The sequence below is a fragment of the Enhydra lutris genome, unplaced genomic scaffold, assembly GCF_002288905.1.
Source record: "Enhydra lutris kenyoni isolate GAN:26980312 unplaced genomic scaffold, ASM228890v2 scaffoldscaffold42, whole genome shotgun sequence".
Lineage (NCBI taxonomy): Eukaryota > Metazoa > Chordata > Mammalia > Carnivora > Mustelidae > Enhydra > Enhydra lutris.
Window position 1 is genome coordinate 4,949,377 of NW_019154126.1, and position 17,892 is coordinate 4,967,268.

At 37.1% G+C, this 17,892-nt stretch overlaps 1 protein-coding gene across 2 annotated transcripts in view; it reads right to left on the reverse strand.

Annotated features, from left to right (window-relative positions):
- Positions 1-17,892, reverse strand: part of LOC111155565 (plexin domain containing 2) — a 462,074-nt gene that overhangs the window by 209,085 nt on the left and 235,097 nt on the right. For both annotated transcript variants that reach the window (XM_022515805.1, XM_022515806.1), the window contains one exon: positions 16,984-17,053. In XM_022515805.1, coding sequence (XP_022371513.1) covers positions 16,984-17,053 — 70 coding nt within the window. The remainder of the gene's footprint in view (positions 1-16,983; positions 17,054-17,892) is intronic.

Genomic DNA, 17,892 nt, shown 5'->3' on the forward strand with positions numbered 1-17,892 from the left:
GCCTCTGATTAAGGCAAAAGGAATGAAAATGATGGATTGTACTTTACTACATGGAAATGGACAAAGTGGCAAAATTTTTAAACATGATTTAGCAAACCAAACATTTTCCTGTTTAGTGTTAATAAATTATCTTAACTATTCTCTGAGTTATAGGTAGATTCTCAATATCTTCAAGCTGAACAGCACACATGAAGGCATCTTCTTCAAGTCTAAACATGGGGGTTGGGGTAGAATTTACAGATCTAAAAGGAGGTTCCCAGATAGAATGCTGGGGTTCATGCTGACCCGAAGAGGGTAGGTCAAAAGGAAGCACATTTGACTCCCATTGGAAATCATGGGCCTTGCACGTATGACTAACAACCAGAAACAGATGGGTATGTCAGAAAATCACAACCCCCATAATGATATTTTCAACACTTTTTGTTGTTGTTGGTCTTATTTCTGCCCTTCCAAAACTGGGACCCACAAAGTTTCTTCTTCATTTTGCATTTATTCGTTATCCTTTAAAATTTAGAAGAAAAGTTTTTCTTTTCATATGTCCTTTTGCCTTACACTTAGGGTACAAAAGGCTCTCACAGAGAACACCTGAATCTTAGAAAAGCCATTGCTTTTAATATAAGCCAAGTGGAAGCGGCAGAGCTCTTACTCAGCCTGGCATTTACATCCCTTCTCTGCCTACGGCTATGGTGGGCCGCAAGCTCAATTTTTCAAGGAGCTACTACAAACATTGTTCACTTTCAGAATGAGTTATTTGAATGAGGTGGTTGTAACAGATACAGTCTCACTGAATCCGATCCTTGAATGGGACAAAATAGTCTTCTCTGCTGTCCCCTTTCTGACACCTTACCTATGCAGCATCGGACTACAATGCTAATTGGAAGGGTCATCCAAAATTTTGCATTTGAGCCTTGCTGAGAGGGTTCTGTTGACCTATTCCTTGATTTGCATTGGGGGAAATGTTGAGGAGACTATGCAGAAATCCCTTATTTCCTGAAGAAAATAACTTAAAAAAATAAGAATGTGTAGGTGGGAATACATCCTATTATACTGTAGAGCACAGATTTGGGGGAAGAGTTAATGAAAGACATCAGGCACTAACTATCTCTGCATACTGCCAGACCACAAAGATGGAAGAACAAGTACACGTCCCCAGTGAGAAACTCTGGAGGACAGACACAAAACAGAGGTGACATTGAGCCTTGGAAGGGCAAGCCTGTGCTCTGTAGTCTAAATCTTGCCCTGTCAAACTATTACAAGAAAGTAATTAGATCCGCTATCTAGGGATGAGTAGTGACTTTTTTTTTCCTCTTACAGTTTATAGGCAGCTGTAGTTGAATTTATGCCTAAAACCTCTAATTGCTTTCTCTATGGTGAAAATAGAAAGATTTTTATAAGTTCATTTTTACTAGAGTCTCCACTGACCAGATGTGAGTTACATAAAGGCACTGTGTTTCTTAAAATGTGTTTTGTCCCCTTAGCAAACATAATAAACATGAGACTCACCAGGAGAGTTGATGAAACTCGGATTTCTGGGTCTTGCTGCCACAAAGCGGATCCAGTAGGGAATGTGGGTGCCTAGAGGTGGCTGGGGATGAGGGTTTTAGTCTCCACCATCCACATCAGGTTGGCCTTGTCTCCCCAGTAAAATGAAAATTACTTAAAATGTAAAACTTACATGCATTTTGAAAAGTGAAATGTTAGAAAATGTTGCTCTTTTTATTAAATGAAACAGAATCTATGCAAAAATGGTGTACCTGCTCTGCCATCTCAGCTTAAAGACCCTTTCCCAGGCTCATCGCTCATCTAACCAGGTGGCTGATGCTTCGCCCCTCCTACACAGAACGTTGACATCAGCCCATGGGAGCAGGTCTGGTGCAGGGCCCAGAAACCCACATTTAGAAGGAACCTCCAGGTAATTCGCAGGCAGTTTGTTACTCATTCTAACGTTTTTTCAGTTTAGTGGTGGCCAGCTGCCAAGCATGAAATGGTGAAAAAAAACAGGGCTGCTGTTCAGTTTATGAAATTACAATTTTGTAAAACAGAAGTGAATAGCAGCTTCCCGGCTTCCCCCAATAGGTGAGAGCCTGGTATTAAGGGTGCCAAGCTGTGGGAGAAACACTGGAGGCCCAACCGTTGTACAAACACCCCATCATCGCTTGAGGAGCAAGCAGTGCGTGTTCTGGTCTGTGACCAGAAAGTGCGCCATCTATTGTGTATAGGAAAAGGCAAGTGATTTAAATACTCTATGTGTGGACACAGAACAGACATGTTATTTCTTGGCCAAGGATTGCACTGAAATAAGGAAGCCACTTGGACAATATTTGAAAAGCCACACATTTCTCAACAGAGATACTTGTGCAGAGACAGGAGTAATGAAATTCCTTACTTCTACCACCGCTTTTCCTCAGTACCTTCAATAGCTCGTCCTGGAACTCTTCTTTGTACCCATTCTCGACCACATACTAGATTGAGGTATTTGCCAGGTGTCCCATCAGGCCAGTGTTTCCTTCTGTGCAAAAGCATATCTACTGAAGGCAGCCAACAGCTGTCTGTTGTCCTTTGTGTCTTCCTTTTTGAGCCATTGTGGGGTCTGGAATTCATCCCTTCTGGCCTGCACCAGTCCCCGACCCTGTGCCTTCACTGCCAGCTGCCCACCTCCCACAGTGCCTTGATAAAGCAGAATAACTCTCTGCTTTGGCTGCCTGCTCATATCACTCTCCCTTCTCATTCTACCACCCTGATATAGCCAGTCCTGAAACCCAGACAAGCTTCTGCTTCTCTGAGGAGGCTGGCTCCTGATTCTTATAGTTTGGCTAAAAGACAGGTTATGAAGAATTAGGACATTACTGAGAACTTAAGTATCACATTGTTCCAGAAAATCTATATTTCTGGAGATAACTCCTACCGAGTTTGAAGACCAAAGTTACTAAGCCCTTTGGACATCTGTATTAGTTGGCTCAGGCTACCATAAAAAAATACCATAGACTAGGTGGCTTATACAACAGGAATTAATGTTCCCATAGTTCTGGAAAGGCAAGAAAGTCCAAGATCAAGGTTCCAGCCAGGTTTGGTTTCTACTAAGGGCTTTTTTTCCTGGCTTGTAGGCAGCCGCCTTCTCACAAAGTCCTCACATGGTCTTTCCTCTGAATGTGCCCAGGGAGAGAATGACCTCTCTGGTGTCTCTTTGTACAAGGGCACTAATCCCATTGGACCAGGGCCTTCCCTGATGACCTCATTTAACCTTAATTACGTTCCTAGAGATCCATCTCCACACAGAACCACACTGGGGTTTAGAGCTTCAGCATAAGAATTTTGGGGGCCACAGATGTTCAGTCCATAACAAATCCTGAAATAAAAATATCCCAAGGCCACTGAAAGAGGAACTCCACCAGTTCTGGCCTTACTCATTTTTAATTCTCTTGCCCTTCCTTGTTGGTCTGTTCCCAGAACCCCAGTGCTTCCTGCTTCCAAATCTGCAAGGCTTCTTACAACAGATACAAACTATTCACATTTTCTTATTTCTCCTCAGAAAATATCCTGGAATTTGTTTTTAGTTTGCAATCATTGTAGCGTTAACTAAGCAGTTGCTAATAACATAAAAATGTGTTGTTCATTAATTGGTGCAGGGCCCAGAAATGTTTATTTGCAGGGCCCAGAAATGTTAAGACTAGTAGATAACTCAGATATCTACTAGTCTTTTTTTTTTTTTTTAAAGATTTTATTTATTTATTTGACAGACAGAGATCACAGGCAGGCAGAGAGGCAGGCAGAGAGAGGAAGGGAAGCAGGCTCCCTGCTGAGCCGAGAGCTTGATGTGGGGCTCGATCCCAGGACCCTGGGATCATGACCTGAGCCGAAGGCAAAGGCTTTAACCCGCTGAGCCACCCAGGCGCCCCAGATATCTACTAGTCTTAACATTACTATAACATTTAAACCAAAAATCACTAAAATCCTTTTCTGCCCTCCTTTTCCTGCCATATTCTATAATTTAATATTAACTCAGGTTTATTCCCAGGAACATCAGAGATATAAAGAGAGTTGTGGTTTCTATGTTTTAAGAGGGTTTTGATAAATCCTTCAGCAAATAATTAAAGCAAATATTCTTAAAATGGCAATTTTATGAACACTTGCCACTATCTGAAACTCTAAAACACAAGAAATTGAAGTAAAAGTAATGAAAAAAGCTTTATACCTTATACTTTTTTATTATTATTAACATATAATGTATTATTTGCCCCAGGAGTACAGGTCTGTGGGTCATCAGGCTTACACATTTCACAGCACTCACCATAGTACATGCCTTCCCCAATGTCCATAACCCAGCTACCCTATCCTTCCCCTCCCACCTGCCAGTAACCCTCAGTTTGTTTTGTGAGATTAAGAGTCTCTTATGGTTTGTCTCCCTCCCGATCCCATCTTGTTTCATTTTTTCCCTCCCTACCCCACACAACCTCCCGCCCTGCCTCTCAAATTCCTCATACTCTTAACATATTTATTTTGTTTGATAAATATATAGGATTATATTGCATGAAAAGAAATACATGTATTGAGCAAATTTATTCCTGATCAATTCTTACACCAGTAAGAATTTTAAATATTAATGGTGTTTAAAAGGGTAATACATGAACATAGTAATGACCTGAAATGCAAAATGATTGTGAAAATTATATCTCCTTTGTACTCCTGGTCTCCAGCAATCCACCAATTCTCCTCTTTAAGGTTAAATACTATTAACAATTTCTTGTATGTCCTTCTCGATTTTTCTATGCACTTGAAAGCATATATACATTCTTCCAGATCATTTCAGCAATAGTTTATGATGCATAAATACATACCTGTAAATATATACATGCATACACATACTTTTATTCTGTGACACTGTTCTGCACCTTACTTCTTTCACTAAGTCATGGAGAATGATCTAATTCTGTTCAAAGACTCCAGGGTACTCCATCCCATGGGTACACAAACCTTTAGTTCACCTGTCCCTAACCTGAACATCCTCATTGGTAGATACTCAGATTGTTTTTCCAATCTTTAGCAATAGACATCCTTATACATTAGTTTACCTACATGACCCATCTAGTACACCCAGATGACTCATTTTTAGAACTAGAAATGGCACTGTCAGTTATACGTTTTATATTTTAATAGACAATAACACCAGTAATGCTTGAGAGTACCTTTTTCTCCATACCCTAAAAAAACCTTTTTGATTTCTCCAACTTGCTCTTCTAAAATCTTTTCAAACCACATGAGTGGAAATAATATATCAACGTTTTAATTTGCTTTCTCTTATTAGCAGTGAGATGACATATTATTCTATGTTTAATAGCCATTTTTAAAATTTTCCCTTTTTAAAAATATTTTTATTTTAAAACAGGTTTTGATTTAAAGAAAAGTTGCAAAGGTAATACAGAGCCTTTCAATATCCTGGACACCCTGTTTCCTATACCATTAACATCTATCAGTATGGAATCTTTGTCAAAATTAATTAAACAGTGATACATAATTACCACCAAAGTTATTAGGTAAACATACTGATTTCCTTAGGCTTTATATAATGTCCTTTTTCTGTTCCAGGTCCCAAAATACCACATTATATTTTGTCGTTATGTCTCCTTAGGCTCCTTTGGGTTGTGACAGTTTCTCAGACTTTCCTTTGCTTTTGATGACCTTGTCAGTTTTGAGAGGTACTGGTTGGGTGTTTGGAAGTCAGGTGTGGTTTTCTCTGGCTTCTTTTAAGCTTTTTCTCTTTGCTTGCCTGCTTATTTATTTATTTATTCATTTATCTATTTATTATTTTTCCCCCAGTTTAAAAAATATATGCCTAAGAGTGTTACTTTGTGTTCTTGGTCGGCATTTGGGGAGTTCCAGGTTTGATGACTGTTGGTGATTTTGGAAAGTTCTTCACCACTATTATTTCACATATTTCTTCTTCTCTACTCTTTCTTCTCCTTTGATAGTCCTGTTATGTCTATGTTACATCTTCTGTTATTGCCCCATAGTTCTTGGATGTTTGATTTTTTTCCCCATACTTTTTCCCTTCAACTTTCCATTTTAGAAGTTTGTCAGTTTTTAATGGACCCATGTTCTTGGGCTGTGAACTTCAAAGGCATTTTCATTTGGAGTAGTATCCCCCACCCCCACCCTGGCTGTAACATTTTCAGTAGATTTCCTGGAAGCCCTGACTTCAGTTCAGTATCTATTGTTATTGTTATTTTCCCCTATGTAGCTCTAGAGGTAGCTCTAGAGGAAATACAAAAGCATCTTCTAGCTAGGCTAAGACCTAGGGAAAAAAAAAAAAAATATTTCCCTGAAGATTAGGCTTTTGTTTTGGAGAAAGTTCTATATGTATTTCACAAGGATTACTCTTCCTTTCTCCCAGCAGAGCCATGAGGGGACCCTTTTCAGATCTTTACTCTGAGAATCTGACAGGGCTCTTGGAAGTCAAGCCCATAAAAGCTTAAGGGCCCCCACTAAGACCAGAGACTCCAGAATTTTCTTAGGCTTATCCACACTCCAACTCTTGAAATTACCATTTAAATGTTACTACCAATTTGTGGTGCCAGTGGCTTCTGCTCCACGTAATCAGATACCTATTACGTCTCTTTGGATACACCTGTCTTTCCAGATTCCAGGGTAGTTTGTCTTATAAGCTCAGCTCTCTGATGGGTCCAACAAAAGTTGCTGATTTTCAGCTTAGGTAACTTTTTCTTGTTGTTAGACTGAGAATGGCAACTTCTAAGGTCTTTGTAATGGGAAGCTGAAATCAGAAGTTCCTGTAATTTCCTTTTTAATAAATTGCCTTTGCCACTTGTTCATTGCTTTGTTGCCATATTTATCTTTTTCTTACAATAACTCCTTATATATTAAGGAAAATAGCCCATTGACTGTCATGTGTGTTGCAAATACTTTCTTGGTTTTTATTTCCTTTTTCTTAATTTTTGATGTGTAAATGTCATGAATTATTAATATAGCCAAATTTTAATATATACAGTTTTATCAATATTTTCTTTTATGGTTTCTGGGTTTTGTATTATTATTATTATTATTTTGGGGAGAGGGTAAGAGAGAGAGAGAGCCGATGTGAGTGGGGAGAAGGAGCAGAGGGGCAGGAGTAGAGGGAGAGGGGGAGGGAGGAGATAAGAATCTCAAGCTGACTCCACCCTGAGCATGGAGCCCAGTGTGAGGCTTCATCTCACCGTCCTGAGATCACGACCTGAGCCAAAACCAAGAGATGGATGCTTAACTGACTGAACCACCAGGAGCCCCAGGGTTTTGTATTATTCTTAGTAAAATAATCCCAATTCAGGATTACAAAGTAATTCTCTCTAGTTTTCTTCTAGGGTATTTTATATTTCTAGTGTATTTTATATTTATGAAAGAAGAAATCAAGTTAACCCACATAATATATTTCAAATTCTATGAAAATTAAAAGACTTTAGCAATAGCATTGTGTATCAGGGGATAAATACAAAAAATAAATGGTGTTAAAATAAACCAGTAGCCATCTGCATTGAAAAGAAGTCAGATTCTTATTTACTTTTTATAATAATAAATATAAGGATTGAAATATGACCTTATTTTCAACTTAACATCTGGAAACTCAGAAACAGAAAAATAACCACCATTACAAAATGACCAGCATTGTTTTTCCTTCCATTTTATTTGCATGTATTTTAAAATAAATACTATTGTACGTAATTGCAATTTTATATCTTCATCATCATCATAAGCGCTCTTTCCATGTTAACACACCACCTTATAACTTTAATTCTTAGTTACATAACATTTCATAAGTCTTTTTTTTTTTTAAGATTTTTTAAAACTTCTTTGACACAGAGACAATGACAGAGGGAACACAAACAGCGGGAGTGTGAGAGGGAGAAGCAGACTTTCTGCTGAACAGGGAGCCCACTGTAGGGCTCAGATCCCAGGACCCCAGGATCATGACCCGAAGACAGATGCTTAATGACTGAGCCACACAGGCGCCCCTCATAAGTCTTATTGTTTTTAAACTGTATATAAGCTAGGAATACTCAATAATTTCCAAATTGTATAATCAGTTTTATTCAATTTTATCTAGTGCTAAAAAAAAAAGAGCTTTAAAAAAATTCTCCAAAATAATCTCTAATTATTGAGAACTGGAAAGGTAAAAAGAGAGAATAGTGAACACTGCTTATAGAAGTGCACTGGTATAAAGTTTTGGGGGGTAGCTGTGTTTTCAATGCATTGTGGAGGAAATTGATAACTCAGAGAATTACTACTTCAAAGAAAAAAAAAACAGGAGGAAAAAAAAAAGTCAGAGCTGACTTAATGACTAAAACTTCATGGCCAACCCATAAATGGTAAATCTTACCCTATTTATATTTGCCATAATTAAAAAATGTTAAAGAGCTTTTACTCTTTAACAGTTACATAATCTTTTTTTTTTTCAAAATCTAGTTGTTCCAATTTCTCCTTATTTCCTATTTTTCTAGAGTAATCTAAAAGTGCTATGGGTTTTCTCTGCAAATTATTAACTAAAATGATGCTTGCTTTTTAAAGTAGCTGTGGAAAATGATAATAAACCAGTTAAAAAGTGTTTTTTAAATCTTCTTTGCCTTCAGCAGAAACCTCTCATTTGAACAATAATCCAAGAAGATTAAATAAAAATATCTCTGTAGCCCCCCAGCTAGTCAGACCAACAATGTAATCTTAATCTACCATAACCCCATTAGAAATAGCCAACAAAACATTTAGAATTACTATTTTTTAATGCTATGTTTAAGCCTCAGAGCTGTATCTGTTGAAATGAGAACACCATTTTGAGCTGTTTTCATAGTACACCTACTAGTTTTCTGTGAAGTATTAAAAATTAAGAACAGAAACTGAAAATAATGGTGAGCATTGAAATAATAGTTACCCATAAGAAAATCTGTCTCCTAATTCAAAGGCTAACCATCACACATAAATTTAACTAGACAAATATTTCATTTTGCATTTGTGGTTGGGTCTTGAGTACATTTTCAAGTTGGTTATTAGCAATTAAGTGAATCTCAAATCCATAAAAGGCCATCTAGATGCTGCTGGGGGGATGTCCATCAGTTAGCCATAACTAACTTTATGCTTTGATGACTTGTCCTCGAAGTTCTTGTCACACAAAAGGTAGAGTAGGAAGCATGCTATGTGTGGCCTGCTGATGATAATCATGCCTGCTATCCAGTTACAGCCTATCGTACCACAATTAGAGAAATATTTCAAGATTATTCTGCCACGCGTTACAGAATTGTTAAATTTGGTGAGACAATCAGAGTCACAGAATGTTGGCATTGGGAGGTCTTTAGAGAAGATTCTGCACTGCAGTTACAGATGACAGATATGCCTATGCGTATAAAGAGGACATCCCAAGTCATCTAGACCCTTTATACCTCCCACTTCTGAATGGATGAGTCAGCCTTTAAAATGGAGATAATAACAAGTTAACTCTTTAAACATTCTCTGAGATATGGATAATGACATCAAAGAAAACACGACAAACTACTTTAAGAAGCAAGCACAGCTTTATGAAGGAAGTATTTTGAAAAGGATAAAAGAGAAAAATTATATATATAAAAGAATAGTAAAAATAATATATGCTATTAATTAGCATTTTCTATGAAATAGGTAACAATAACAGATTATTAGTTAACTTAAACTTGAACAAAAATCTTTCCGGGCTAGGTACTTTTATTATGCTATTTTATAGATTGGAAAATTGAGGCAAGACAATAGAAAGTAATTTCCTAAAGATTATAACAGCTATGACTAGTTTGACTTATAAACTTGTATATTATGATTTGAATATCAGTATATTTATCTTAAACTAGATGCCAGACTACTTCTCCAAAATACTGAATTGCAATTGCTGGCTTCAGGGGGAATTCAGGGAGCTTCTCCGAATTTATTCCTGAACTGGCTTGGGTCCAAAGTCAGTCCTCAAGTGCTTAGTATTTTTCCCCTTGTTTTCTAGGATCAGACAACGTTGGAGCACCTGCTGTGCATTGCTACTTTACTAATTAGTTACCTAGACACACTTTTTTTTTTCAATTGGGTGATATATTTGAGCATCTGTGCAATATTGTTATTTTTGTGAATTATTGATGAAGTGACTAGGACAGGACGCAAGCAAAATATTTTTTGCCAAATTTCAAATAAAGCCTGGATCCCTGAAAGGATAAATGGTGCTTTCCAGAGGCAAGTGTTCCTAGGTGAATGTCTAAGCACCAGGGATGGGTAGACTCCTCTGTGGCTGTCATGGCAAAGGAAGGTGCTAAATCTGGAGAATGTGCTGTTTACCCAGGCTCTTATCCCATCTGATCAACATTCGTCATTTCTGTCCCCAATCATGACTTAACTATCACGCATTAATGGTCCTTTCCTTTTTGTTTTTCTAGAATTTTCTTCCTTTGTTCTGCCCATATTTCTGTCTCTCAGATTTTTCTTGATCATTCCTAGTGACTTGAGTCTATTTCCTGAGTGGCCCCACTCCTATTGCTCTAATCTCCAGCCACACTTAACCCTGGTCCCAAAGAGTCAATTAACGGAATATGATGTGTCGATACACAGAAGAAACAAAGGGGCTTGAGAACATGCAGTTCATAAAGCCATGGTGGAAAGAAATGTAGCAGTGTTGGTGAATCTGCTGAATTTAATTCTGGACACTAGACAGTCTGGGGAACAATGAATCATCTAGGAGGACTGCTAAAATGAACTATCTCAGGTTTTCAGAGGGACTTCACAGAGAATCGTTTAGATACAGCAAAGCAGACATCACAAAACTTATCTTTCTGTCCAGGAATCCTTGAGATCTTGTTTGTTACTTTAAATTAGTGAATCGAATGGGATGGCTTTATTTTGTCCAGCATCTATCCCTTCAGTACTTTCCCTTCATGCATCAGATCTCCAGAGACCCATAACTTCTGCTTTCTCTTAATAATAACAACAATGATAATAATAATATTAAAAGAGAAAATAACTCTATTCACTTTTTCACTAGATTCAGAAAGTTAATGGATGCATTCTGTTCTGTTCTATGAGGTTATACACTTGAAAGACGACAGACTTGGTATTTATAAATCAATCTTCATGAGTAATAATGAACTCTCTTCCACTCTGAAAAAGTCTGTTATAACTGTTATTAATCAAGTCCCTCTAAAAAGTATGAAATATTATTTGGAACTACAATTAAAATATGATTATCTGAAAGTGAGAACAAAAAGAGAACTGGAAGATTTGCTAATACATATCCAGAAAACCCAATCAAAATAATACGCACTGCTTTTTTCTTTTTTTTTTTTTTAACCTCTCTTATTGGGGACTTAAAGTGAAAAAAAAAAAAAAAAGAAAGTGAATGACTATAGATCAAATTTAGGAAATTACTCTAAATTTGAATTTAACATACCACAGCTCAAAGGGTAATGGTGGGTTTTTTCTTGGGAGGGGAATGCCTGAAGTAGGAGGCAGGGAAAGAAGGAAGGTAAATATTTTACTTTTGTCTTTTTGATGTTTTAAATGTCATGCTCTGACTTTTCATATCTTAAACACTGATGACATAATGAATATTTTTTATTTCATTAGTTATCATGTGGCAAATGAAATAAAATCAATTTAATATTCAACAACTTACATGAAAGTAGTGCTGTATGTCAGTTATATTTCAAAAAAAGAAAAAAAAAAAAACAACCCAACAAAACCACAACAGAATAAAGAAAACAGAGACGGGTCAATAAAACTGCTTTCGTACCCTGAGAAAAAATTCTAAGCAGTTTTTTTTTTTCTCATTAAACCTTCAATTAGAAATTCATGTTGAAGGGAAGGGAGGGCAAATCCTTTGTACAATCAAGGTGAGTAATACATGTTCATGATTACCTTTTTAACTTATGTCATCTTTGATTCTTAATCTCGCATACAACTGCCAGCAATTCTACACACTATTTTAATTACGAACCAGCATCTCTCCACATACTTAAATCCTGGAGCCAAAATGATGTGGATATTGTCACCCTTTCTCTTCCCCATGATTTTGAATGCATCACTTACCCATCCCCACATTTTGTGTCATTGTAGTTAGTATGATGTACCCAGGATGGGCTCATGAAAAAGATATCACAAGTGATGGTCAAGAGAATTAAAAATCAAATCCTTACACTTCAATCTACTTTTTAAAAAAAAAAAAAATCTACTTTTCGAAACATTTAAAATATCACCTAAGCAGCCTAATAATGAAAAAGAACCAATTAGAGTATTGATAAAGCAAGAGAATGAAAGCAGTGTGATACATATTCAAATAACACAGCTTAGTGATGTCATTAATGAAATGTTTTTATGAGATGCACAGAGTACTAGTTTTTTTAATGTCTGGAATATTTGTATTCTGAAGTATCTTTTAAATAAAAAGATAAATGAATGCTTTCAAATTCTGTTACCAGTGAACCAGAAAATAAGATGGTATTTCTAATTCATTTTGTTATTTGTATGGATGATTGAAGCTTTTGAAAATTAAAATGCTTAACAAAGACTCATGTTTATAATTTATAAATAAATGGCCAGATATTTAGTTTTTATTTACATTTTTAACTATAAACTTAAGTGTGTTCATAATTAAATACATATATATTTAAATATAAAGATGGGTAACAATAACTTAGGCAGATGTCTGTATTTTTAAACTATTTTCTGTTTTGAAATGGTGCTGGTCTTAAGGTCTTAAGGTCATCAATTCTTTAAGGTCATTTCAGTCTTAAAGAAATTTGTGTCTAGGGGCGCCTGGGTGGCTCAGTGGGTTAAGCATCTACCTTTGTCTCAGGTCATGATCTCAGGGTCCTGGGATCAAGCCCCACATCGGGCTCTCTGCTCAGCGGGGAGCCTGCTTCCTCCTCTCTCTCTGCCTGCTGCTCAGCCTACTTGTGATCTCTCTCTCTCTGTGTGTGTCAGATAAATAAATAAAATATTTAAAAAAAAAAAAGAAATTTGTGTCTATGTGAACAGAGAAAGAGAGGAGGAGTGGGGCTGGATTTTAAGGAGGCATGGGAAATGGGAAAACAGTGTGGGAGGAATGAAGCAAATTGTGGTTGAAAATATCCACTTTCACATTTCATTTTCTTTTCCCCCAATCTAATGTAAAAACAAGTTCAAGAGGAATCTATAGACACAATCGAAGAGAACTGACAGTCAATAGAATATTCATATCCGTTTCACAGACACCCATGTGTCCCTACTTAAAAATCCCAGTCCCTGGTCTCTTTAGAATGGCCTACACTCAACTTGACTTAACCTCACTCGCAGTTTCTACTTTTCTCCCAAGCCATTCATAGTTAATAACTTTTTCAAGATTTCTAATGTGACGAGCATTTGTCAGACAGGTCCGTCTGCCTCTCACACCTAGTTAATCACAGAAGAGATCCATTAAAATTCTATTCACAAGTCCCCATTTGAGCCATTCTTAGCTTTAACTCACTGCGTCCTCACAGATCCTTTTGCCTAGAAACCTCCGCAGCCCTTATGACGAAAGAACCCAACACTGTGTCTCGCGCCGGCCCCTTCCGTCCTTCTTCACTGCACCCACCCTGGCCAAGGCACTGCGGACCTTGCAGAGATACCAAATCCTTGCTGCTAACTGCATTCTTGCCCCCACCCCCCACCTTACCCTGCTCTCCCCTGCCAGCACAGGCCAGATCTGCTCTCAAAAACACCTGATAGCTGCTGGCTAGCAAGCAAATTTATAATGTTCAAGGTATTTGCCATCCCTTCTCCCATCTCCTCTCTACTAGACTCTAACTCCAACCTTCCATTCAGGATAAAGTGATATATTTTGTCAGCCCTCCTGATATGTTCACTATAGGTTCAGCTCTGTCCCTTAGCTCACCATCCCCTTGTCTGGACAGTCCCATCCCTCTCCACATCACTTCCACCTGCCTCTTTGCCTACTAAACCTCTACCTTCCTTCGAGGCCAATATGACAAACCTCTTCTCGGCTGGCCCAAAAGGAATGGTCTCCTCCCAAAACAACCTTCCGCCCCAGCAGCATCTACAGTGAGCCTCCTCTTATGCTCAGTCACATACCCCTTCCTCTTCTTAGACTCTCAGCTTTGGAGCAGGACCCCAAATTTATTCTTTGCATACAGTGAAGTATCACACACTGTGCCTTTCACACGATAGGGACTCCAATCAAAACTGACTCAATAAATGAAAAATAAAAGTGCAAAGAAGTTATTTATTTATTTGAAAGCTTACAAGAGATCTCTGGTTTCATTTTGAAGAAACTCAGATAAGTGTGCAAATTATCTCAGCTGAGTCTCCTTTAAATAGGGTATGGATTTATATATGCAACTTCCAGCCTAGCTTATTTTAAATAGAGAAAAAAGAGTTTCTTTACATTAGTGTTCTCTTCAAAGGAGACAGAGATCATTCAAGGCACAGATTTTTCACTTATTTTGAGGATCATTTCAAAGGAAAGTGCTACTTTGAAGCAGTAAATGATATAGCTATTGGTTTGGGGTTTTTTTTCCTACCAACTCAGCTAAGGGAAATCTTAGTTCATATTGGCTGAATCACTAGCATGACTTTTAAGGATAAAGCAATTTGAGAAGCTGAAAATCAAAGGTGCCCATATTTTTACCGCTGTGTGTGTAGATTTTGAACAAATGTGATTAAGAATTCACTTTTTGAAATTCAGTGGAACACTAGTAACCCAAATGTCAGAAAATATGCCTAATGTCCATATTATAAAATAACCATGCTTCTATCATACTTTCAAGATGCTAGGAGGCGTGATGTAATTCATGATGTCAACCTTACTTTTTTCTTTTGCTCTCATTCCTTCAACATATTAATTAAATGGCTATTAAATGCCATGCAATATACTAGCACAGAAATACACAGTGGGCTCAAAAAGACACGGTCCTTCTGTGAATTTGCTTATATTGAGTCCTTTTTTAAAAGCTTTTATTTATTTATTTGAGGGGGGGAGGGCAGAGGGGGAGAGAGAGGGACAAGCAGCAAAGCGCAGTGCCTGACCCGGGCCTCGATCTCACAAGCCTGAGATCAGGACCTGGGCTGAAACCAAGAGCTGGATGCTTAACCAGCTGAGCCACCCAGGTGCCCCATACTTAGTCCTTTCTTTACACATAATTTAATAGTTTCAGAACTGAAGCCATTGGCATTCCCTATAACCTGCTCTTCTGCTTGAGTCTGTAATGTTGGCTGATGGCATCATTTCTCTGTTTGAAGCCACAGAATTGCCAAGGCCCTCAATATGTGTCACACAAACTATTGCAATATTCTTCCAAATATGTGTACTAACGAAGTCTTTTTATACTTGAAGGCGTTACACAAATGTCTGGATTCAGTTTCTTAAGCTCATCACTTACCTAAATAAGTACTAATGACTCCAACTGACTCTTGAGGCAATATATAAAATTGTCCCAATCTATTTTTATCATCTTAATAGGACAATGTTTTTTTGTAAACCCACTCTCAGCTTCACTCAAACTCAATTATTTGGTATCCGAAATATACCTTACCCATTTCTTTTTCTGTAATAATTACTCGAGATATTATTCCATGAGACCTACTCTTCTTTCCCTACACGACCCTTGAAACTGAGACGTCCTTCAAGGAAGATCTTAATCATTTGTCTAAACAGAATGTTCACAGCTATCTGAGCTTTGTCATCCCTGGAAACCCATATTTCATGATTTCTATTTTCTAAGGAACTGCCACATTCTGCTTCACTCTAATAGTCCAGTAGGCTATGTAATCCCAGACAGAGGTACCTGTATTTACCTTTGCTCAGAGTAGATACTCAAAAACTCTTATTTGCTTGTTGATATTTCCAATTACAAAGCTTATTCTGATTCCTACATAATTCTAAGTCTTATATTAAAATATGGCAGTAGTGATCAACAGGACTCTCTTATCCTTTTGGAAGAGCAATCATGAAACCCAGTACAGGAGAAGGACTCTGGTCTTTGGTGAATTAGGCACAGGCACTTGGCCTGGATTTCTTTTAACTTACATCTTTACTTAGGCTTCCATTTTTATGTTTTTCTCTCAGAATACAGGGATATTCTCTGGCCTTTTGCTTATCTCTGCTAGTAGCACTTAAGGATTACATTTTTTTCTGACTTCTGGCATATATTATAAAGTACAATAATTGCCTTTCTAGGGTATTATTAATCTCTAAAGTAACCTCCAAAGGTTGTGCAGAAAAATAACACTAAAAGATTACATACTGAATCTCAGTGTTTATTTTTAAGATTCAAATGAGTTGCCAGTCAACCTAAGTGGCATTGAAGGCATGGGGGGAGGACCGAAATAATTGAAGCTAATATACATGAGGTGATGTTTGTCTATATATTTATGTCAATCAATTCTACACATTAAGAGAGAAGAAAAATACTGTAACAACTTCCGTAATCACCTTTTTTTTCTAGATCTCTTCCCATTTATGCAGTCTTACCATATCACCAAAAATGAATTAAAACGCAGAAGGAAAAGAAGGGGGAAAAAAGGTAGAAGGAAAACAGATGAATCTAAGCTGAAAATTATTATAACTACAATTTTTTTCTTCTGAAAAGTTTTTCCAATAGCTATATTCTTTCTCAGGTTTTTTTTTTTTTTAAAGATTTTATTTATTATTTATTTGACAGAGAGAGATCACAAGTAGACAGAGAGGCAGGCAGAGAGAGAGAGGGAAGCAGGCTCCCTGTCGAGCAGAGAGCCCGATGCGGGACTCGATCCCAGGACCCTGAGATCATGACCTGAGCCGAAGGCAGTGGCTTAACCCACTGAGCCATCCAGGCGCCCCTCTTTCTCAGGTTTTATTTATACCCGTGACTTTGTGATAGAAGACAATAGTTTTCCCAATAAGTGTCCCTATTGAAATGTAAAGTAAATTAAAAATAATAACTATAGTGAAACTGTAGATTATTTAGGGTGAATGGGTAGAAAACCACTTACCCCCAGTTGCCACAGTGATTTCACGTAGAAAATGGCCGTAAAATGGAAAATCGAAAGATAGATTCACTCTCTGCAAGGAACAACAACCAGAAAAGAAAATCAATAATGTGCATAACAGTAAATGTAAAATGAAAAGTCTTCCACTTTAAAAAAAAAAAAATGATGCTTCTACTTTGCACCACTATGATTGCAGTTGGCTATTTGAACCTGAATCCTAGATGATAATAAAGGATTTCTTTTTTTCTGGTGATTAAGTGTTCGAAGTATGTGAGAAGAAAAAAAGTTGCGCTGTGATGGTCTATTGGTCTATTCTTCGCTTACAAAAGGAATCTGGAAGTTTCCGCTGCAATTTAAGCTACTCTCTCTTAACATCACTATTGCCTTTTAGTTGTCCACTGAGAATCAGTTCAGTTATCATGGTAACCAATTAATTTTATAGTTCTTTTTAGTTTGATTAGTTTTCTCCAAAATAGTAGAGCATGTTATCTGCCAAGTTTCATTGGATACAACATCAAAAAAAGTATTATGCAATTATACATTCAATTTGTTTTCTGTACATCCCATAATGAAAGGTAGTTTCATGGAACAAGATACCTTGCACTGTGATTTAGACCTGCAGATATTTTTATTTTTGGTGTGATGAGCTCTCCAGATTTAGTATATTATGTCCACTTTCAAAAGCAGAATTGAAGAATAAAAAAATGCTGGTTATTAGAGAACTACTTTTCCTTGCATAGAAGAAAACTGGAGAGACTCAAGAAGAAAGCTCATAAATTTTACCCTTCTCTTTTCTAAAAAGGGGATTGAGGCTTTTAATTTTATTTATATGTATTTTAATTTATTATTATATATTATATGTATATACTATATATTTATATTGACAAATATTTATATATTATTGTTTTTATA